We start from the raw sequence: 23637 nt of genomic DNA on the forward strand, positions 1-23637 counted from the left end.
ATGAGCAATATATAAGAACTAATCCTAAAGCTGTATGAGAATTGCAGTTGTTCTGCATTCCCACCAGCACTTATGTTATCAGTTCTTGGCATTTTAGCCATTCTAATGTGTGTGTAGTGGTATTTCTCTGATGACTAATGGTCCTGGGAGCCTTTTATATGCCTAGTGGTCATGTGAATGACTCCTTTTTTTTTTTTTTAAACACAAAGTGTTGAACTTTTAATTTTGAGATAATTGTAGATTCACATGCAGTTGTAAGAAGTACAGTTCTTCAAGAGATTCAGTTAGCTCTTTGTCCAGTTTCTCCCAATTGTTTCATCTTGCAAAATAGTAGTATAATATCACAACAAAAATTTTGCCATTGATACAGTCAAAATACAGAACATTTCCATCACCAGAAGGATCCCTAAGGTTGCCCTTTATAGCTATACTCACTTCTTTTCCACTTACCCACTCCCCCTTAATCCCTGGCAACCACTAAGTTATTCATTTCTATAATTTTGTCATTTCAAGAATGTTATAGAGGCAAGGCACGGTGGCTCATGCGTGTAATCCCAGCACTTCGGGAGGCTGAGGCGGGCGGATCAACTGAGATCAGGAGTTTGAGACCAGCCTGGCCAACATGGCGAAACCCCGTCTTTACTAAAAATAAAAAAAATTAGCTGGGCATGGTGGCAGGTGCCTGTAATCCCAGCTACTTGGGAGACTGAGGCAGGGAGAATCGTTTGAACCTGGGAGGTGGAGGTTGCAGTGAGTTGAGATCACACCATTGCACTCCAGCCTGGGCAACAGAGAGAGACTCCGTCTCAAAGAAGCCCAAAAACGCAATGTTCTAGAAATGGAATCATATAGTATATAGCTTTAGGATTAGCTTTTTTTTTTTCTCCCCCACTCAGTATAATTCTGTGGAAATTCATCAAGGTTGTTTCATACATCCTTTTTATTGTTCGTTTTTATTGCTGAATAGCGTTTCATGTCATGGATATATCACAATTTGTTAAACCGTTTACTTGTTGAAGGACATTGGGGTTGTTTCTGGTTTTTGACGATTACTAGACAAACCTGCTATAAACATTCCTTCATAGGTTTTTGTATAAATATGTTTTTATTTCTCAGAGATAAATACCCCAGGGCTACAATTGCTGGGACAAATAGTAGTTGATTGTTTAATTTTTCAAAAAACTGCCAAGCTGTTTTCCAGAATTGCCGTACCATTTCATATTTCCACCAGTAATGCATGAATGATCCAGGTTTTCTGAATCCTTGCCAACATTTGGTGTTTTCACTGTCTTTTATTTTAGCCATTCTGATAGTTGTAACACCTCATTGTGGCTTTAACTAGCATTTTCCTAATGGCTAACGTGCTTATTTGCTGTCTGTTTATCCTCTTCTGTGAAATGTCTGGTCATATATTTTCCTATTTTCTAATTGGATTGTTTGCTTTTTTATTGTTGAATTTTGGGACTTCTTTATGTATTCTAGATACTAGTTCCTTATTAGATATGTGATTTGTAAGTATTCTATTCTGGAGCTTGCCTTTTTAATCCCCCAACAGGTCTTTAATAGAGAAAAAGTTTGAATTTTGATGGAAGTTCAGTTTATCCATTTTCTTTTTTATGAATTGTGCTTTTGGTGTCAAGTCTAAGAATGCATTGTCTGGCCTTGTATCCATAAGATTTGCTCTGTTTTTTTCCCCCTAGAAGGTTTGTAGTTTTATGTTTCACATTTGTGCCCGTGATCCATTTTTAAATTAATTTTTGCATAAAGTGTGAGACTAGGTTGAGATTTAGTTTTTCTTTTCTTTTAACCTATCATTTAACACACTGCCATATTATAGCTTATTGTTTTTGTTTGTGTCTTTTTCCCTATCGAGATTTTATGTTCCTTGAAGGAAAGGATTGGGTTTTATTCATCATTGTTTTTCTTGTGTATGACAGTTGAATTGAAGTAATAGATGGTCAGTTTCAGAGGCTTGAAGAGGGAGGCAGTAACAGAACAATTGAGAAGATGCCATTAGATTTGTTGATCACTGACTTTAGGGAAAGTGTTATCTCTGGAAAGGTGGGGAATAGATGGAGAGTTTTGTAGTCTTTCTGTTCTCAAGTTAGTTTTTCTCTTTCTTACACCCTCTTACTCCTTCCCTATTAGGTTCTAACCTTTTTTGATATATTGTTTCATTATGTTGGGGAAGTACTGTTTTCCATGACTAGTGAGGAATCTTATTATTCTTTCAAATTCAGCACATATGCCTTTCTCCGTGAAATTCCTGCCTTCCCCTGTATTAAACTCACTCTGCTAAACTTCTGTGGTACTTTCTGTTTTATTACTAACACTTAGTCAGTCCTCAGTATCTATATATCTTGCACATATTATGATTTATATTGCTTTATTTCCTGGAATGTTAATAGTCTGCTCAATAAATACTTAGATTTCATGTCTATCCATATAATTACTAAATTATTTCAGGACCTTTTTTGGTTTTAATCTAGAAATCTTCCTTTCATATTCAGAGTTCACCAAAAAAAAAAAAAAAAAGGTTTTCAATCTAGATTTAAAAGCTAAGTCATGAAGACTGATAGGTTGATATATTTTTTTAAACACTCCTATGGTAAATTTCTGCAGTCTTTTGTATTGGGACTTGTTCCTGTTTCTGTGTTCTGGTCACAGGTGATACTTACTTGTGGTGTTACTAGATTCTTTTTTTTTTTTTTAACTTTTTTATTTTTTGAGACAGAGTCTCGCTCTGTCGCTAGGCTGGAGTGCAGTGACGCGATCCCGGGTCACTGCAACCTCCGCCTCCCGCGTTCAAGTGATTCTCGTGCCTCGGCCTCCCAAGTAGCTGGGACTACAGGCGCCCGCCACCACTCTCGGCTCATTTTTTGTATTTTTAGGAAAGAAGAGGTTTCACCATGTTGGCCAGGATGGTCTCGAACTCCAGACCTCGTGATCCACCCACCTCAGCCTCCCAAAGTGCTGGGATTGCAGATGTAAGCCACTGCGCCTGGCCTAGATTCTTAATATTATTTTTTCAGGTCTTTTTTTTAATGGGCTCCAGGAAACCAGAAATCATTATTTTTTAAATTTACTTTTTATATTTCTCTCTCTCTCTGTCTCTCTCTCTGTCTCGCGCTATATATATAAAAAATATATATATATGTATATTTTTTTTTCCCACACCGTAGTCAATTTGAATAACTGAATGAATTTCTCTGGTTTCTACTAGTGAAGTTCTCTAGTAGTAATAGGCTGATAAAATCTGTAATATAGTTTTATTATAGCATCCAGTTTTTATTTGAATTGGAATTTTTTTCATTTAAAAGTATATTCCATTTTCAGTTTAAAACTGTTTTAAGGCATTACAAATATTTACCTCAACATAAGGAGATTATTCAACATATGACCCATATAAATTCAGGTGTCTTCCTTTCTATCCTGAACGTAGTATTTTTATAGAGGAACCAGTAAAATGCCAGCATTTTTACTTTAATTTTTAAATATATGCTTTTATTCAGTAGCTTCCACATATAAGCTAATTTAAGTGGGAAATGTTGGTTGGATTAAACAAAAAATCCTTTCTCTTTCCAGATTGCAGCAATTCTCCGGAAAAGGAAATTAGACTATTATTTACACAAACTACTCCCTGAGATCCTACAATCTGCTTCATTTCTAACTGCTAATGGGGCCTTGTATATGGCTTTCTTTTGCATTTTAAGGTTGGTACTCATAATCACCATAGATATTAATATAGGTTCTGTTATTGAAATGGAAACAAGTATGTATTTACATAAATGTTATGTGGGTTACTATCCCTGCTCCCCTTTTTTTAATCTGTGAAGTGACATTTATGTCAATGAAAGCTTGTAAAACTAGGAACTATGAGCCTGTTGACCTCAAGATGTAATATAAACTTCAAATTATTGGTGTAATTATATAGCAAAAATACTTTAAGATGTTATACATATTCTGAGGCCTGTTATATTTACCAAGTTGTTGAATAGGATTTCTTAGCTTTTCAATTTCATAGATCAGGAATTCAAGGCAACTGTCTATGACATAGGTTAGGGCCACATGCAGAACAGACTTCTAAAGGACTATAACATACACATTTTTATTTATAAAACAGTAAGTTAACTCCTGGTATATTCTGTTCTTGGAACTTTTGATCCTGATTCAGTCTTACATATATTACCTGTGCTGCATCTTTATACACTATAGAGATACAGATAGAATTCAGTCTTTTGAGTGCTTCTACTTATTTGATATATTTATTAGCTATTCTTTTTTTTCCTGTTGATTGCTGAAAACTCACTTTTTTCTTTCTTTCTTTTTTTTTAATAGCTTCCTGTTAGTGTTGCACAAAGTAATTGTGCAGGTATATTTTAACTGCAATTAAACATATAATTTCCAAATGTCTTTTACAGATTTTTCCCTCAGATCATTATCAGATCATTAATGTTTATAAACTTTTAGATTATGCAGAAAATAATTGATAAGGCTTTTATACTATTGAACAAATCATGCCTTTAAATTGACATGAAAATCTATGTAAGGAACTCTCTTTATCATGTGCTGTCTAGAAAGTTTCTATGACGACTGTGCGCGGTGGCTCACACCTGTAATCCCAGCACTTTGGGAGGTCGAGGCAGGTGGATCATGAGGTCAGCAGATCGAGACCATTCTGGCTAACACAGTGAAACCCCGTCTCTACTAAAAATACAAAAAATTAGCTGGGCATGGTGACGGGTGCCTGTAGTCCCAGCTACTTGGGAGGCTGAGGCAGGAGAATTGCTTGAACCCGTGAGGCTGAGGTTGCAGTGAGCCAAGATCGCACCACACACTACAGCCTGGGCAACAGAGAGAGACTCCGTCTCAAAAAAAAAAAAAAAAAGAAAGTCTCTATAATTAGATTTTTTAAAAAATTGCAGTTAAGTATACCTTGCTATTGAAGCATCTTTCTTTATGTTCTATGAACCTGTTTGGTTAAGTTGTAGAAGCATGTATCCTGAAGATACTAGGAGACCGTAAGAACTCATGAGGTGGTTGAGAGTCAGGGTGGAATTGAAAATGCCACTTACGTTTTGTTCCTAATTGGGTAGATGAGATGCTGTTACTTGAGGTAGGGAACTCAGAAGTTTGAGAAATTTGAGAAATACAGTGAGATCTGCTTTGGACATGTTGCTTTTTCTGAGCCTATGGGACATCTATGTTGACATGTCCAATAGACATTTGAAATTTGAACTTAGAATATATTTAAGGTAACATCCATGTTCTCCCTATAACTGATTCGCTAAGTCAATTTTTCTTATGATTTTACATTCAATAACTAAGTCCTTTATGGATTTTATATTGGAGGGAAAACCACTCAGTCTTCACAGGTGGAAGGTTTCTGATGTCCATATCAAAAAATACCCAAGTTATATGTCCTCAATAGCTTTTCTAATCTTTTTAAATCTGAGCTTCAATTTAAGAAATTATTTCAGGTTAGGTACAGTGGCTCCCACCTGTTGTATCAACAATTTGGGAGGCCAAGATGGGAGGATTGCTTGAGGCTGGCAGTTCGAGGCCAGCCTGGGCAACATGGTAAGACTCTGCCTCTTAAAACAAACAAAAAAATTAACCAGGTGCCGTAGTGTGCCTGTAGTCCCAGCTAACTCGGGAGGCTGAGGCAGAAGGATCCCTTGAACCCAGGAATTTTGGGCTACGGTGAACCATGATTGCAGCACTGCATGCCAGCCTGGGTGACAGGGCAAGACCTTGTCTCTAAAAAAAGAAAAATCTTGATTCTTGTATATATCTATATATAATTTTCATAATGTATAATTTAGCAATTTACCAACTTTGTTCAGATAATTTGTTGTAATTTTTACTTGCTACTTCTCCCTTTCTTAGGAACATGTTGTTTTGAAAGGAGAAAAAAACTTCCTCATGTCTCCAAATATTTTTGTTTTTCTCTTAAAAAACCCGCAGTGGCTCACGCCTATAATCCCAGCACTTTGGAAGGCCGAGGCCGAGGCGGGTGGATCATGAGGTCAGGAGTTCAAGACCAGCCTGACCAATATGGTGAAACCCTGTCTTTACTAAAAATAAAAAAAGTTAGCTGGGCGTGGTGACATGTGCCTGTAATCCCAGCTACTCAGGAGGCTGAGGCAGGAGAATTGCTTGAGCCTGGGAGGTGGAGGTTGCAGTGAGCCGAGATTGTGCCATTGCACTCCAGCCTGGGTGACAGAGTGAGACTCCATCTCAAAAAAAAAAAAGACAAAACCCAGGCAGGCCAGGCGTGGTGGCTCACACCTGTAATCCCAGCACTTTGGGAGGCTGAGGCAGGCAGATCACGAGGTCAGGAGTTTGAGACCAGCCTGGTCAATTTGGTGAAACCCCATCTCTACTAAAAATACAAAAAATTAGCTAGGCGTGGTGGCAGGTGCCTGTAATCCCAGCTACATGGGAGGCTGAGGCAGGAGAATCACTTGAACCCAGGAAGCAGAGGTTCCAGTGAGCCAAGACCGTGCCACTGCACTCCAGCCTGGGCAACAGAGCACGACTCCATCTCAAAAAAAAAAAAAAAAAAAAAATCAAAACCAAAAACAAAACTCAGGCAGCTACTGGTCATTTGTAATTTGTAATTTATGAGGCACTATGAGGATTCCTATTTTCTTTTTTTTTTTTTTTTTTTTTTTTTTGAGACGGAGTCTCGCTCTGTCACCCAGGCTGGAGTGCAGTGGCGCTATCTCGGCTCACTGCAAGCTCCGCCTCCCGGGTTTACGCCATTCTCCTGCCTCAGCCTCCCGAGTAGCTGGGACTACAGGCGCCCGCCACCTCGCCCGGCTAATTTTTGTATTTTTAGTAGAGACGGGGTTTCATTGTGTTAGCCAGGATGGTCTCGATCTCCTGACCTCGTGATCCGCCCGTCTCGGCCTCCCAAAGTGCTGGGATTACAGGCTTGAGCCACCGCGCCCGGCCGAGGATTCCTACTTTCAAGGAATATATTCTATCTAGTAAATGAAAAATGACATACATAAAACTAAAATATATAAAATGCTTTAGTAAATGCTGTAAGAAAAAGTTATCAAGGGTTGTGGAAGCAAAGAAAGGAAAACATTTATTGAATATCTACCATGTGTTGAAAAAATAGTCATAATAATAGTAATAACAGCTAACACTTTCTAAGTACTTGTTATGTGTCCTGCATGGTGCTGGGAAATGTCTCATATAGTTCTCTTAATGGCTCTATGAGATAGTTAATATTATTCTCATTTGTAAATAAAGGAAACTGAGAAGCCAGAGGGTCTGCATAGCCAGCAGATTTGGATCCAGGGAATGCCTGAATGATTGTGACCGGCTGTTATCGAAAGGAGTGTTACCCATTATTTGTTACTGTAGCAGCCTTAATGAGAGTTGGTGAGAGACTTAACTAAGGCAGGGGCAGTAGGTTGGAGAGGAATTTGAAAGATAAATTGCATCTGTAATAATTTAAGGGAATAATTTAATATGTGGGGTAAGGGAAACAGAAAGTGAAGGATGATGTGTGTCAAACATAAGTGGATAGGTTGTTGTTGATATTAACCTAGGAAAATAGAGGAGAGAGAACAAGTTCATGGGGATAGGAGAGAGATAAGAAGTTTGATTTTGAATATGTTTATTTTGAGGTACTGTGCTACATTTAAATAGAGGATGGATAGAGAAGGGAAACTTCTATTCATAATAACTGAAGTAACCAACTAGGAATTTCATACAAAAATTCCAAATTTGAATTTCAGGAAGATACTTGGAAAATTCTACTCATGGACTCCTGGCTTTGGTGCCGCTTTGCCAGCATCTTATGTGGCCATTCTCATTGAAAGAAAAAGCAGGTAAAATTTTATATATTTATTTAACAGAACTGATTACCTGTCCCCCACCCCAACCAGATTTTTTTTTTTTTAAATTATCACTTACAGGGATGAGAAATATTTCTAGATATATTTTTTCAGTTCTGCAGATATTTGATTGAAAATTACTTTTATATTAATATTTATATGTATTAATTTTCTTTTTATTGTCTATAAAAATATAAAAATGGACATTATAGAGCAGTAATAGCCTCTGTTTACTAAAAGATTAGAGAGTTCTATGATGTGACCTAACTAAAATATGGCTATGCAAATTCTAGGCCAGGTGGCCCATTCCTGTAATCCCAGCACCTTGGGAGACTGAGGCGGGTGGATGGCTTGAGCCTTGGAATTTGAGACCAGCCTGGCCAGCATTGCAAAACCCTGTCTCTACAAAAAAAACTACAAAGAAAATTAGCTGGACGTGATGATGTACTCATGTAGTCCCTGCTACTGGGGAAGCCAAGGTGGGAGGATCACACGAGTCCCCAAAGGTCAAGGCTTCAGTGAGCCGTGATCATGCCACCACACTTCAGTCTGGGCAACAGAGTGAGACTCCTGTCTCAAAAAGCAAGCAAATAAACAAACATTATAATCAAAGGTCTTTTCCATAGCCATAATAGCATTTCACACTTAAGAAAATTAACAATAGTTTTTTATTATCATCTAGATCTGTACTTTGCTTACTTTGCTTCAGGCTCATTGAGTGATCTCAAATCAATTATTATTATTATTATTAATTGATTTATTTTTCCGTGCTGGAGTCTTGCTCTGTTGCACAGGCTGGAGTGCAGTGGTGCGACCTCAGTCCACTGCAACCTCCGCCTCCCAGGTTCAAGCAATTCTCCTCTCTCAGCCTCCCGAGTAGCTGGAATTACAGGCACATGCCACCATGCCTGGCTAGTTTTTGTGTTTTTTTTTTAGTAGAGATAAGGTTTCACTGTGTTGACTAGGCTGGTCTCAAACTCTTGACCTTGTGATCCACCCTCCTTGGCCTTCCAAAGTGCTGGAATTACAGGCGTTGGCCACTGTGCCTGGCCCAATTATTATTTTTAAGACATCTTGTGTTTTAAAAAAAATTTTTATTATCAGCCTGAAATTTTCCATGTGAATAACTATGATTTCTATAAAATGTTGCAAACTTTCATAAACTGTTCAGTCAGGTAAACAGTTAAAATTTAAAGGTTTTGCTATAAGAAAATACTTGCCATCTCATGAATAATTGTTTTTATTGCTGAGGAATTTATCCACCGTTGTCCCAGATAAATCAAAAAAGGATCATGTATCGAAACCACTTATGAAGATGCTTATTGTAGTCATTGGCCCTCTGGTAAGAATGTAATTCTCATCAGATAACCAAATATTAAACTACTGAAAGCCACTCTTTTTCTTTTTTTTTTTTGAGACAGAGTCTCACTCTGTTACACAGGCTGGGGTGCAGTGGCGTGATCTCAGCTCACCACGGTCTCCACCTCCCCGGTTCAAGTGATTCTCCTGCCTGAGCCTCCCGAGTAGCTGGGATTACAGGCACCCGCCACCATGCCCAGCTTATTTTGTATTTTTAGTAGAGATGGGGTTTCACCATGTTGGCCAGGCTGGTCTCAAACTCCTGGCTTCAAGTGATCCACCCACCTCGGCCTCCCAAAGTGCTGGGATTACAGGCATGAGCCACTGCACTGGGCCATGAAGCCCCTGTTGCTAGGCCAGAGTGCAGTGGTGCGATCTCAGCTCACTGCACCTACTCCGTGGTTAAGCAATTCTCCTGCTTCAGCCTCCCGAGTAGGTGGGACTTCAGGCATGTGCCACCATGCCCAGCTAATTTTTGTATTTTTAGTAGAGACGGGGTTTCACTTGTTGGCCAGTATGGTCTTGATCTCCTGACCTCGTGATCCGCCCACCTCGGCCTCCCAAAGTGCTGGGATTACAGGCGTGAGCCACCGCACCTGGCCCATGAAGCCACTCTTAATATATTTTTGTAAGTGTCATAGTATCTAAATTTTTGTGGTTCTCTGTTGGATTATATCAGTGACTATAATACTTATCCTTTTGGATTATTAGAATGACTAAAATCAAAGGATTGGTGGATGTTGTAACCTCAGCAAAATCAAGTCAGTAATTCCAGAAGCGTAGGTTACTCCACCTGAAAAGAGAGTACAGCATGATTGCTGAAGCATGGATTTTGGAGCTGTGCTATCTGGCTTAGGAGCCCAGCTCTGCCACTTACTGTGTGATATTCATTACTTGCAAAATGAAAATAGTGATAATCTATTTGTAGGATTGTTACTTTATTTTATTTTTTTGAGACGAGTTTCATTCTGTGGCCCAGGCTGGAGTGCAATGGTGCAATCTCAGCTCACTGCAACCTCTACCTCCCAAGTTCAAGCGATTCTCCTGCCTCAGCTTCCCAAGTAGCTGGGATTACAGGTGCCTGCCACCACGCCTGGCTAATTTTTGTATTTTTAGTAAAAATGGGATTTCACCATGCTGGCCAGGCTGGTCTTGAACTCTCAGACTCAAGAGATCTGCCTGCTTTGGCCTTCCAAAGTGCTGGGATTACAGACGTGAGCCACTGCGCCCAGGCTTATTTTATGTTTTTTGAGATAGAGTCTTACTCCGTCACCCAGGCTGAGTATAGTGGCTTGATCTTGGCTTATTGCAACCTCTGCTTCCTGGGTTCAAACAATTTTCCTGCCTCATCCTCCCAAGTGGCTGGAACCACAGGCATGAACCACCACACCTGGCTAATTTTTGTATTTTTAGTAGAGATGGGGTTTTGCCATGTTGGCCAGGCTGGTCTTGAACTCCCGACCTCAGGTAATCCACCTGCCTTGGCCTCCCAAAATTTTGGGATTACAGGCATGAGCCACAGTGCCTGGCCTGTAGGGTTGTTTAGATAATTAAGTGAATTAATATATGTAAAAATGCTTAGAACAGTGCCTGACATATAGTAAGAGTTATATATGTGTTAAGTATTATTTTTGTTTTTTTTGCCTGTAGGTAATGAGAGAGTTATTCTGGTGATGGTAACTTCCTTATCAATAAAAACTGTGTATATTGGTCTTGAAAAGATATTTTTGAAATATATCAGTTACATTAAAGATTCTCTAAATCAGCATAGCTATTATTTACTCATATTTAGCACTCAAATAATAAGATAGTATTTTTGCTGTAATGTACCTACTTTTCAATACAAACTGTTGAACACCTTTGTAATAATCAACTAGAGTCAATGGTTATTAACATTTTGCCATTTTACTTTATTTGTATGTGAATATATGTGAATATGTATTTTTTTCTATGTGTGTGAGCCATATGGAAACATGTTATAGACATCATGCCACTTTACTCCTGAGTACTTCAGCATGCATCTCTTAAAATAAGGATATTTTTCTACAGAATTACAATACTGTTATCACACACAAGACAATTAGCAACTAGTTTTTCATACCATCCAGTTCGTATTGTCCTAAAATGGCTTTTAATAGTATTTTCTTGAGCCAGAATCTAGTCAAGGTTGATGTGTGTGGATATATTTCTTTCTTTTCCTTTTTCTGAAAGTACTTTTTTCTTGAGATAGGGTCTTGCTTTGTCACCCAGGCTAGAATGCAGTGATGTGAGATGGAGTCCAGTGGCATGATCTTCACTCACTGCAACCTCCATTTCTCTGCCTCAGCCTCCAGGTAGCTGGAGCTACAGGTGCATGCCACCACACCCAGCCAATTTTTGTATTTCTAGTATTGATGGGGTTTCACCATGCTGACCAGGCTGGTCTTGAACTCCTGACCTCAGGTGATCCACCCACCTTGGCCTCCCAAAGTTCTGGGATTACAGGAGTGAGCCACTGTGCTTGGTCATGTTTTCTTTTAAAAGTTGTGGCCGGGCGCGGTGGCTCAAGCCTGTAATCCCAGCACTTTCGCAGGCCGAGACGGGTGGATCACGAGGTCAGGAGATCGAGACCATCCTGGCTAACACGGTGAAACCCCGTCTCTACTAAAAAATACAAAAAACTAGCCGGGCGAGATGGCGGGCGCCTGTAGTCCCAGCTACTCGGGAGGATGAGGCAGGAGAATGGCGTAAACCCCGAAGGCGGAGCTTGCAGTGAGCTGAGATCCGGCCACTGCACTCCAGCCCGGGCGACACAGCGAGACTCCGTCTCAAAAAAAAAAAAAAAAGTTGTATAGTTTTAGTTCTTACATTTAAGTCTTTCATCTATTTTGAATTAATTTTTGTATATAATGTGAAGTAGAGAATATTAAGTTTTAAATTTCATTTTCCACATTTGTTGCTATGACATATAAATATAATAGTTTTTTTGTGTTTTATCTTGACTTCTGTGACCTTGCTGAATTTATTAGTTTTAAGAGTTTTTGGTACATTCCTTGAGATTTTCTATATAGACAATTATGTTGTCTGTAAATAGGGATGGTTTTCTTTGTTTGCCAATCCGTATGTCCTTTATTCTGCTTGTATCTGGTATTTGCTCTTAGGGGGAGGCGTTAACTTTTTCATCATTAAGTGTGTTGTTAGCTGTGGGGTGGTTTTTCAGATGCTCTTTGTTAGGGTTAGGATGTTTACATCATTTCTAGTTTGCTGTGAACCTTTTCATGAATGGATGTAATATTTTGTTGTATGTCTTTTCTGCATCTATTGATAAGATCATGTGATATTTTTTCTTTTTTTTTTTTTTTTTGAGACAGAGTCTCACTCTGTCGCCTAGGCTGGAGTGCAGTGGCGTGATCTCGGCTTACTGCAACCTCTGCCTCGTGGGTTCAAGTGATTCTCCTGCCTCAGCCTTCCAATTAGGTGGGACTACAGGTGCGCGCCACCTTGCCTGGCTGATTTTTGTATTTTTAGTGGAGACGGGGCTTCACCATATTGGCCAGGCTGGTCTCGAACTCCTGTACTCGTGATCTACCCTCCTCGTCCTCCCAATGTGCTGAGATTGTAGGCGTGAGCCACTAGGCCTGGCTGATCTTTCTTCTTTCGCTTATTTGTAGTGTTTTTTTTTTTATATCAATAAGGACAAGGTCATTGATAGTGTTGTCTGCAGCTGGGTTTCTCAACTTTGGCACTATTGACATGTTTTGGGCCAGATAATACTTTACTGGGAGGGCTGTCTTGTGCAGTGTACCTATACATGCCATTAGCACTGCCTTCCCCTCCCCCATCAAGTTGAGATAACCAAAAATTCCTCCAGGCAGTGCTACATTTCCCCATGGGGCAAATGTCTTGTTGTTGAGAATTACTGATCTATACCTTTACTAATTTGCTTAGTCTGGTTTTATCATTTGCTGAGAGAAAAGTGTAAAATCTCCAACCGTGATTCTGGAATTGCCTATTACAGTTTGCATAGTGTATATCTTTCTTTCCAATTAATTTCAAACATCAGTGTCTTTATATTTCAAGTTTTTTTTTTTTTTTAAAAGCAGATAACATATAGTGGGGTCTTATTTTTTAAAATCTATTCTGCTAGTGTTACCCTTTAAATTAGATTATTTAGTTCATTAACATTTGAGGCATTTATTATTTATTTGTAAGGCTAGGTTGAGCATGCCATTTTATTTGTTTTCTGCTTTTCATTTGTCTGTTCCTTCTTACTTCCCTTGCATTATTTGATTTTGTTTTTTTTTTTGTTTTTAGAATTCCACTTTAATTTTTTTTTTGTTGTTTTTGGTATTTCAGTGCTTGCTCTGTGGACTGTAATATACATCTTTGAAGTTTCTTACTGTTACTATTTTACTACCTCTCAAAATGTGGCAGTCTGTCTAGGTCCACCTTAGGACTGCTTACTATTGGATTTGTTTTTTGTTTGTTGGTTTGTTTTTTTCTCTTTCTTTAAACACTAACATTAGTTCAAATACAGTAAAACCAAAGTAAAAGAGTGTTACTGATATTAAGAGCAATAACTTCTTAGGGCATAAAGAAAGGTTTCCTGGATGTGAGGTGATAACATGGATTTGGGTTCCTAGTTTATTTTCTATTTTCACTTTTGATAAGTGAGGGTTTTTTTTTTTAATCTTTCTGTTTTTATTTCCTGTAAATGAGCTTTTGCACTAGTGTTTCATTCTTAGACACTGGTTGTTCAAAGACAATTTTTAGGTATTACAGATTATGACCTATTCTAAATATTAGCTGAAGTGTTTTTATTGTTTTAAAGTCTTAAGAAATTTAAGTCTAGCTTTGTTTAACTTTTTTATAACTGTTATCACATGGTTGCTGAAAAAAAATTGATCCTTCCCTTGATCTGATTGTTACATTATTGAATTCTTTGCATATGTGTTGATTTAGTTCTTTTGTTTATTAGGTGATGCAGTTAACAATACTGGGAAATAGCTCTGTAGTTCTTTCTGTTGAGAGTTGTGTATGTCTATGCATATCAATCACAATTCCTGGTTGAGTTTAATTAAAAACTTTAATTTTTGTTTTTTAGTGTTGTTCACAAGCTTGGTGACTTTAAGAAAAAAATCAGGTTTTGTATTTTTTTTTCCCCTTTGGAGTTAAACTTTAAAACAGAGAAAAGCAAGTTTTTTTTTGCTTTATCTCTTGACAAGTTGCCTTATAGTGTGTCTTGTTTTAAGTAAATGTGTCTGTGCGTTATTTGGAATTTGTGAGTTACTTTAGTAGCTTAATTTGCTCTGAAACAGTATTCTTTACTTACCACAAATTTATGTAAGATTTCATTAAATATCAAGATCCATTAAAAGCTTATAAGTAATTTGCAAGGATTGAAGTTGTGCATATTTTAAAATTATGACATCTAGTCCAAAAATCAAGCATATTAGTATTGTAGTTCTTGTTTGGTAAGGAAAAAGAATTTATAATTATGCCTTTAATTCACAGAGAAAATCAATGGTATGCTGGTGGAAATAGCCAGCAGGCAGCTGGAAATGTGAGTCTAGGTTCAAGGGAAAGAAGGTAGTTAGAGAAAAATGGGAAGTTTTCCTCTAGTAGGTGGTCGTTGAAATTGTGGAAGTAGATTCATGTGTGAAAGCCCAGTATGAGAGGAGGTCTAAGATTGAACGTTTAGAAGCATTTAAGGAGCTGGTTGTCAGCTGAAATGTATACAGTTCAGTCTTTAAATTTAATGTCAGCAATGCACTAGAAAAAGTAGAAGAAACATATTGTGATGACTAGCAGTTTCTTTTTACAAAATAGCAAATACTGGTAGTCCTAAGTTTTAAATCTCTAAAGCTTTACTAATGCAATCTTTACTCTGAGATTTTGCACTCAGTTGTATAATCAGTTTTTCAAAAAGTATTTAATGAGGTGAGAACATACAATATGCACTTACATCTCTTTCTGTCTGGATATAAATATAAATACATAGATAAAGATGTGTCTCTCTGTAAATATCTTCATCTGTATTGGTTTAAGTTTCTTTCTTCTTCTTTTTTCCTTCTCTCTAATCCATCCATCAATTACCCCCTCCCTTTCTAGTAGTATTAAGCTTGCTTTGCTTGCTGGTTTGTGACACCTAGTAAGAGGGCAGCTTACTTAAATCTTAATCGCATCATTGTGGGGTTCTGAGAAAGCTTTGAAGTTGTTTCCAGGGTTGCTTAAAAAATTTGTGCCGCAAAGGACTCTGATCATAGAAACCCAGTAGGAAGCATTGGTAACATCTAGTTTATCTGTAGGAGGGCTGTTAAGAACTAGTCTTCTTTTTCTTTTTCTAGGAAGTGCTTTGTTTGTGGTTTAGAAAGAAGTTGTTCTGATGGATTTTGTTTTGTAGAATTGCTGTGGAATTTGCTTTGATATTTAGTATTAGCTAAGAATTGCAGTGTGCTCAAACATGAACATGGATTAAGGTATCAACAATTACATATTTATTGCAAGCATACTCATTTGTTAAATTATTAAATTGTACTGTAGTACTTATGAAACTCCAAACCGGGTATGACCAGAATGAATGATCTATATTATATACAAATAAAAGAATACCCATAAATTTGGTCTGTAAGTTCTTGGTATCTTCAGGTTTCATTGGCATGTTAACTTCACCAGAAGATTAAACACTTTGTTGCCTTCTGTAAAGTTTACTCCTTATGTACTGTGTAAGATAGAACATGATCATAGACTCTTGCTCTAGATTAGAATTTTGTTCTATTAATTCCTATGCTTTAAGGAAGTATTTTTATACCTTCTAAAACATTCTGACAGTTAAAAACCCATTATACCTTGGAAGATCTTCCGAGATGATTAAATAGCATTTCTTAATAAGCCATTACAATGCTTAGGAATTTTTACTTTTTTTAATTTCTAATATCTCCTTATTTATAGAACATATAATTATTTTTATATGTATATTTCATATGCATATACAGGATATATACATATTTAGAATTTAGAAGTTGCATTGTTCCTACTGTATTTCCCAGTGGCCTGTTGTGAAGTGTGATATGTAGTATCATTCAAAACTTTGAGGTTAGCTAAATAATACATACACCAAAGTTTCTGGAAAAAAACCCATTATTGATTATGCATCTAATTAGAAATGATAATGCTGTTAGATGATAATAATGCTTAGAATTTCAGCAGGATGTATGAATACTTTTTAATCTACTAAGATGTTACAGAACATTTATTTATTTTATTTAATGTTTTCCTATAAGAATGATGATACTCTGACTACACAGTTTCTGTAGCAGTGGTTCTTTTTTTTTTTAAGACAGAGTTTCACCAGTCATCTAGGCTAGAGTATAGTGGTACAATCATAGCTCACTGCAGCCTTGATCTCTTGGGCTCAGGTGATCCTCCTGCCTCAGTCTCCTGAGTAGCTGGGACCACAGGCATGTGCCACCATGACCAGGTCAGTCTTATTTTTGGTGGAGACGAGATCTCACTGTGTTGCCCAGGCTATCTCAAACTCATGGGCTTAAGTGATCCTCCTAACTTGGCTTCACGAAGTGCTGGGATTACAGGTGTGAGGCACTGCGCCTGGCTGCAATGGTTCTTAATACTTTTTTTGATAACACCCCTGGAGGTACGCACCCATTTAAATTTTGTATGCTGCAACTTTGAGAGATTCCACCCCTTCTCCAACCAAAATAAATAGATAAATAAAAGAAGGAAACAATGAGAAAAGCTTATGTGGTGTAAAGGAATATTGGACTGCTTATTTGCTGAGCTTTCCCAGCCTTCTAATATAGTGACTCTCAGTAGAATGGGAGTATAGGATATGGGTATCAGAATCTCCTGTGAAATTTAACAAGTTACTTATTGTGCTTCTTGGCCCCAGCTTCTCCCTTTTAGACCTATGCCATCATCTCTTCTAACGGGCACCTCCCCCTCTCCATCACTGTGTTAGCCATGTTTTAATAGGTAACTTGGTTTCCAGAGAGGATTTAGTCACCAGTAAGGGAGTGGCCTATTTGTCTTCAGAATTAGGCTAAATATAGTCAAGTGTAAAACAATAAAATGGCATTTAACTAACTTCTCAGTTTTTCGTAGTGCTTAACGTAACTGAAGAAGTGATAAATTATTGTTCTGATATCATACAGTTGTAAAGTTGACATTGGAACAGAAGATGAAGACATTGCATGAAAGAAATCCTATCAAAGAGTGTGGCCCTATAATCCAACATACCATACCCTTCAGAGATAATATTCTCTCCGGGTGTGAATTCAGCAGAAGCTATTAAGGAGGTGATTTAGGGAAAGATAAATTGAAATTTTGAGAACAGAATAGGACTTAATCTAATAGCAATACATTCTCTGCTTTTACATAATAGTAACAGTATGTGAAGGCTTTAGTCTTCCTCAAAGAATAGAAGCCTGTTAGGATGCCGTGTTAAACAAGCAAGTGAATTACAGAACTTAAAGATAATTTAGGGCCAGTGCATTGGCTCATGCCTGTTATTCCAGCACTTTGGGAGGCCGAGGTGGGCAGATCACTTGAGCTCAGGATTTCGAGACCAACCTGGCCAACATGGCAAAACCTTGCTCTACCCAAAATACAAAAAATTAGCTGGGTGTGGTGGTGTGTGCCTGTGGTGCCAGCTACTTGGGAGGCTGGGGTGGGAGGATCCCTTGAGCCTGGGAAGTGGAAGTTTCAGTGAGCCAAGATTGCACCACTGCACTCCAGCCTGGGCGACAGAGCAAGATTGTCTCAAAAACAAACAACAACGAGAAAGATAATTTAGTAGTGCAAAGATATTCTGTAGAAGTAATGCATTGGACAGAGTCAGATGAAACTGCAGTCAGATGAACTGACTATGAATTCCAGCTTGTCTTTTTGTTACTTTTACCTTTTTAAGGAAACCACTTCACTTCTCTGATTCTTGGTCTTCAATAGAGTAAGGATAATGGTGTCTGCCTTTCACTTCATGGTACTATTGGGTGGGTAAAATTTGATCTCATAATATCGATTATACCTTGTAGATTGGTAAGTTTTATGCAACTTTAAGGTCTGATCACTTTGCTAATAAATTAGTATCATTAATTGGCCCTCCCTTGTTCTAGTGGTTATCTTTGGTGATTATATGTCTATAATATACTTTTTTTTTGTAAGGATGTGTTGTTAGGAATACCTTGTTGACTGTGTCTAGTAATTCCATAATCATTTGTTTAGTGCCTCGTATGCCTTAGGTGTGAGGTATTGATGCAGGATTTTTCTTGTCCACTTTGCCAACTGGAGACCTCCATGACTGGTGATGTCCCCCTGCCCTGCACCCAGGCCTTACTTGGCCCCAGGCCTTCCACTGGAGGCAGGCCCTCTACTTGTCCTGCCTGTGTTATGGCTTGTACCCACGTTTGGCAGTTCCCAGGCTCTTGTCCCATGTCCAAGAAGAATTAGGATACACGGACAATTTGAAGGATGAGGAGGGCAGAGAAGAGTTTTATTGAGCGGTGGAACAGCTCAGCGGAGAGGGGACGCAGGGATGGTTCCCGACCCCTGCAGTTTGGTGTTTTTTTTCCTCTCAGTGTGCCTGTGTCTGGGGCTTTTATGGCCTCAGAATAGGGAAGTGCTTGCTGATTGGTTTGTGAGTATGCAAAAAAGTTTAAAACGAAGACTCTGCTCAAAGGTGGGCACCACAGTGTAGAAAACCAATTAGGAAAGGGTAGGTATATATAAAATAGGTGGAGGGTGGGGATTAATTGGAGAAAAGTGTGCCAAACAGGAAGGCAAGTTCTTAATCTGGTCTGTGGATTTGACTTGTAACTTGGCTTTCAGGCTTTAAACTTTCTTCGGCTTGGAGGTGGGATTTCACCAGGGACCCACCCCTATCTGCCTAGGCATTTGACTGTCTCCTGCTGCTGTCAATTTCCCCTTCTGAAGAGGTACATCTAATTGCCATTAGGTTAAGGATGATGTCCAGTCTTAACTGCTTTCTGCTGACAGGGGGTGCTGTTTTGGGAAAATGGCAGTCAGATCTCTCTTAGACACCTAAGAGTCCCCAGTAAAAGGGAGCCATCATTCGAGACTCCAGTTGCATAACTGTTTGGAGTTTGATGGCCTGAAGGTGAGAAGAGACAAACCAGGTTATTAGAAAATATGTATCAAAACAAAACATGGGGGTAAGAACAGCTCAAAAACTGAGGCTGCTAACATGCCCAGATAACTGGTGGCTATAGTTATGCCTGCTAAGACTTGGGTGCTGGGGCTTGGTTGGGTTAGCTCCTTTGGTCTTATTTTCAAAAAAAAAAAAGCAAAAAAAAAAAAAAAAAAAAAACCCAAACCTTCAGGTTATGGGCACCCTGTTCTCACCACCTGGCAGGATTTGCAGGATAATTGCCCAGAATTAGAATATTGATCCAGATTTTTACATTACTCATCCCTTTTCTTTCTTAGCTGCATCCAGAGATCACTGGTTGGTTCTCAGGAATAAGCAGAGTTAGTCTAAAATGCAGGCAAAACTTAAAAACAACTAATGAGATGAGAATTTAATGACAACTGTATGATAAGTTTTGGAACTGTTTTCTGTGTTTCCAGTCCTCATTTTGTGACAAACAAGTCATGATAGGACCGAGTTGTTTGCAAAATAAACTTTAGTCTTATACTTGGCTTAATCATTTGCATAAAGTGCACCAAGAATAATTATTTTCACATAGGCCTTTAAAATTGGCTCTGTGTGGAACTCTATTCCATATGGAATCTCAGATAAGACTGTCTTTTTTTTTTTGATGGAGTTTTGCTCTTGTTGGCCAGGCTCAAGTGCAATGGCGCGATCTCGGCTCACTGCAACCTCTGCTTCCTGGGTTCGAGCGATTCTCCTGCCTCAGCCGGGATTACAGGCATGCGCCACCACGCCTGGCTAATTTTTTGTATTTTTAGTAGAGACAGGGTTTTTTCATGTTGGTCAGGCTGGTCTCAAACTCCCGATTCCAGGTGATCTGCCCTCCTGGGCCTCCCAAAGTGTTGGGATTACAGGCGTGAGCCACCACACTTGGCTCGGATAAGACTTTTTAAATAGCTGAGCCCAGCCATGGGTTTATACCCTCAAATACCTGTGAATTTGGTAAATTCCTCTCTTCTTGAGGTGTCAAGATAACTTGGGGCTCCTGGACCTGATAGAAAGTCACATTCTTAATCACCACAAATTAGGAACCCTGTACAGGAACTGTGTAGACAGGGTATGAGGCCAGTACTCCCAATGGGCTTTTATTGGCTCTGCAAGTCAAGCTTAATTCCTTAAAGGGAAGCACACCCTTCCAGTCAAAGCCTTGGTAAAACAACCAGTCTCTCTAGTTGTGTCCTGTTGCAAAAGAAAATGGATTTTTATTGCAGTGATGCAAATAACTGTATTGCCCTATGCTAAGAATACTCACAAAGTTTCCAAATTCTGGAGAAACCAAGCAGAAAGAAACAAATATTTTCCAAACTTTGTTCATAGTATACCTTACTCAATTGTTGAAAACTGTAGATAGCTTAAAAGAAAAATTTCCATGACTCTGAAAAATAAAACAAGGATCAGCAATGTTTTAAGCAAAAAGTTAAAACGATTATTTAAGTTTTCTATTAGTTCAGTCCATTCAATTAACTCTTGTCCTGCTTGATATTCATGAACATTTCAGCTCTTCATGAGTCCAGAATGATTTTCCTTTATTCCAATGTCACAATCTCCAAAGATATCAGAAACTTGCATTTAAGAGCACCTGTCAAAGTCCTGTAGCTGATTATAAACCATTTTTGGAAGAGGATCAAGACAACTGTCTGTGAATGACAAAATGTCCAGGGTGGTTCCAGTCAGACACACAATTGATAAAGAGATTTGTTTATTTCTGTGGTTTACAATAACAACATAATAACCTTAATTATGATTGAGCACCAGCATGATGCCATAAGTGGAAAATTTCACATTTAAGTACTGAACACAAACTTTATTTCGGGCACAAAATTATTAAAAATGTTGTATAAAATTACATTAAGTTGTATGTATTTAGGTTGGTGCAAAAGTAATTGCAGTTTTTGCCAAGTATAAGGTGTATATGAAACATAAATGAATTTTGGACTTGGGTCTCGTCCCCAAATTATTTCATTATGTATATGCAAATACTACAAAATACAAAAAAATCAAAAATTGGGAATACTTCTAGTCTCAAGCATTTTGGATAAGGGATACTCAGCTTTAGCTCATTTCACCTTGAAATGCATTTATCAGCGGGGTGTGGTAGCTCATGCCTGTAATCCCAGCAATCTGGGGGGCGAGGGCAGGAGGATTGCTTAAATCCAGAAACTCGAACCAGCTTGGACAATATGGAGAGACTGGGTCTCTACAGAAAATCAAAAAATTAGTGGGCATGGTGGTGTGTGCCTGTAGTTTCAGCTGTTTGGGAAACTGAGGCAGTAAGATCACTTGAGCCCAGGAGTTTGAGACTGCGGTGAGCTGTGATTGTACTACTGCACTCCAGCCTGGGTGACAGAGTGAGATCCTATTCAAAAACAAACAAACAAACAAAAACGAAAAAGAAAAAAAATTGTCAGGCTCTGTCACAGAAAGTAAAGAAATATTTTTATTTTGGAATTTGTAATATATATATATTTTCTTCATATGTAACCAGCTTTTGGTAAAAATAGGTATCCTTTTGGTAAAAATGAGAAGCACTTAACTTTTCTTTCTTTAGTGTATGTGGGACTCTTGGATGTTAATGTTACCCTAATTTTTCTTGGTATAGCTTATTTAAAATAAGCAATATTAGAGTATTTTTGATTTAGAATTTGGTAGGAACTAACAAGAATGATGAGAACTAGTAAGAACACTTTCAATCCATATGTAAAAATCATAGAACAAAGGACGTTAAAAAACATTATAGATATTCTGACAAGTGATTTTTGTTATTATTTTCTTTTCCTAACTTTTAAGTTCAGGAGTACATGTGTAGAATGTGCAGGTTTCTGCCATGTTGGTTTGCTGCATAGATCATCCTATCACCTTTACCAGTGATTTTTAAAAATTCTTTTTGTAAGGGCAATTGGGTTCTCTTGTTCTGCTGAAATGCATTAGGATCTGCTGAGGAGGGATTGTTAGGAGTGTATGGTACTGGGTGTGTGGCACTGTGGGTCCTATATCCCCTTCCCCTTTCAACCAGAGTAGGTACAATGTTATATTTTATATATTGGTGATAATGTAAATTTTTTCTTTAATAATTTTTATGTTAAAAAAGTAGATTTAATAAGTAGATAACTAGTCCCTCAAATGTTCCCTAATTTTAATGACAAATTTACAGAGTCCCAGAGTACCTAACTTTACTTTAGCACTGTTTAGTTAAATCATACTGCCTGCATATGGCTTTAGGAATATTAAAAATCTTACTAAACCATTTAAAATAATGAACATTCAGCACTGTGTATGAATCGGGCATCAAGAAGATTTCATTGACAATATCAATATGAAGATTTGGCATATTTAAATGAAAGTGGTTTGACATTGGTACTTTTTATATATATTTCATTTTCTTTGAGTATTGAAAATGTTCATAACAGAAGCTAAAATAAGTTTTTGTAATTTTCAGAGGTCGAACTCTGCCCTTGAATTCTTAAAATCTATTGAAGACATTTTCTAGAGAATAGAATGCGCTTCATTCATTTCTCATGTGCAGTATAAGCCAAGTAGACTGATTAAAGGCAGAAAAAAGTTCTTATGTTTGACTTTCTACCTGAATTTTTATTAAATAAGTTTGGTAAATAAGTTTGGTAAATATGCAATTTTTATGTAAAGTGTTTATAGAACTTTTGTTTGTCCTTTGGCATTAGAAAGTTCCCTTAGTGCCTGACTTTTCATTTAAAACGAAATTAAAACCAATGTGATTTAGTATGATTTGTAATATTATTTAATGAAACAAACAATTATATTGTGTGTGAAACAGATGGAAGGCTTGTTTTATTTATTTATTTTTTGATACATTTTTATTTGGTCAGAATTGTTCTTTTTGGCAAGATGAATTAGAATTATTTATAAAAAATTTAGATTTAGCTAGCATAGATGAGTAAGAAATTATACCACTCTTGCCAATAACAAATAACAATGGGGAAATAGTAATTTTAAATATTTAATTAATGACTGCTAAGAATATTTAATGACCACAAAACAAGTGATTTTATGGAATTTTTTTAGATGCAGCTAAATTTAGGTCACAGAAAAATTAGTTCAGCATAATTTACCCGTTTTTCTAAGATACCAGTACGATTCTCAATTTCTGAGAATTCTTTTTATAGACTTCCAATAAATGATAAAGTGATTATTAAGTCAAATTGAAGTTTAATATCTTCCTTTTAAAATTATTTGCAGGAGAGGGCTGCTCACAATTTATATGGCCAACTTGGTAAGTATTTT

At 37.7% G+C, this 23637-nt stretch overlaps 1 protein-coding gene across 7 annotated transcripts in view; it reads left to right on the forward strand.

Moving 5' to 3' along the window:
• Positions 1–23637, forward strand: part of TMEM135 (transmembrane protein 135) — a 262469-nt gene that overhangs the window by 16676 nt on the left and 222156 nt on the right. For 5 of the 7 annotated variants that reach the window (XM_077964170.1, XM_077964168.1, XM_015115383.3 and 2 more), the window contains 3 exons: positions 3586–3713; positions 7758–7850; positions 23593–23626. In XM_077964170.1, coding sequence (XP_077820296.1) covers positions 7820–7850; positions 23593–23626 — 65 coding nt within the window. In that variant the 5' untranslated portion in view covers positions 3586–3713; positions 7758–7819. The remainder of the gene's footprint in view (positions 1–3585; positions 3714–7757; positions 7851–23592; positions 23627–23637) is intronic. The other 2 variants (XM_077964171.1, XM_077964169.1) reach the window with 1 other exon arrangement.

Source organism: Macaca mulatta, chromosome 14 (genome assembly GCF_049350105.2).
Source record: "Macaca mulatta isolate MMU2019108-1 chromosome 14, T2T-MMU8v2.0, whole genome shotgun sequence".
Classification (NCBI taxonomy): Eukaryota; Metazoa; Chordata; class Mammalia; order Primates; family Cercopithecidae; genus Macaca; species Macaca mulatta.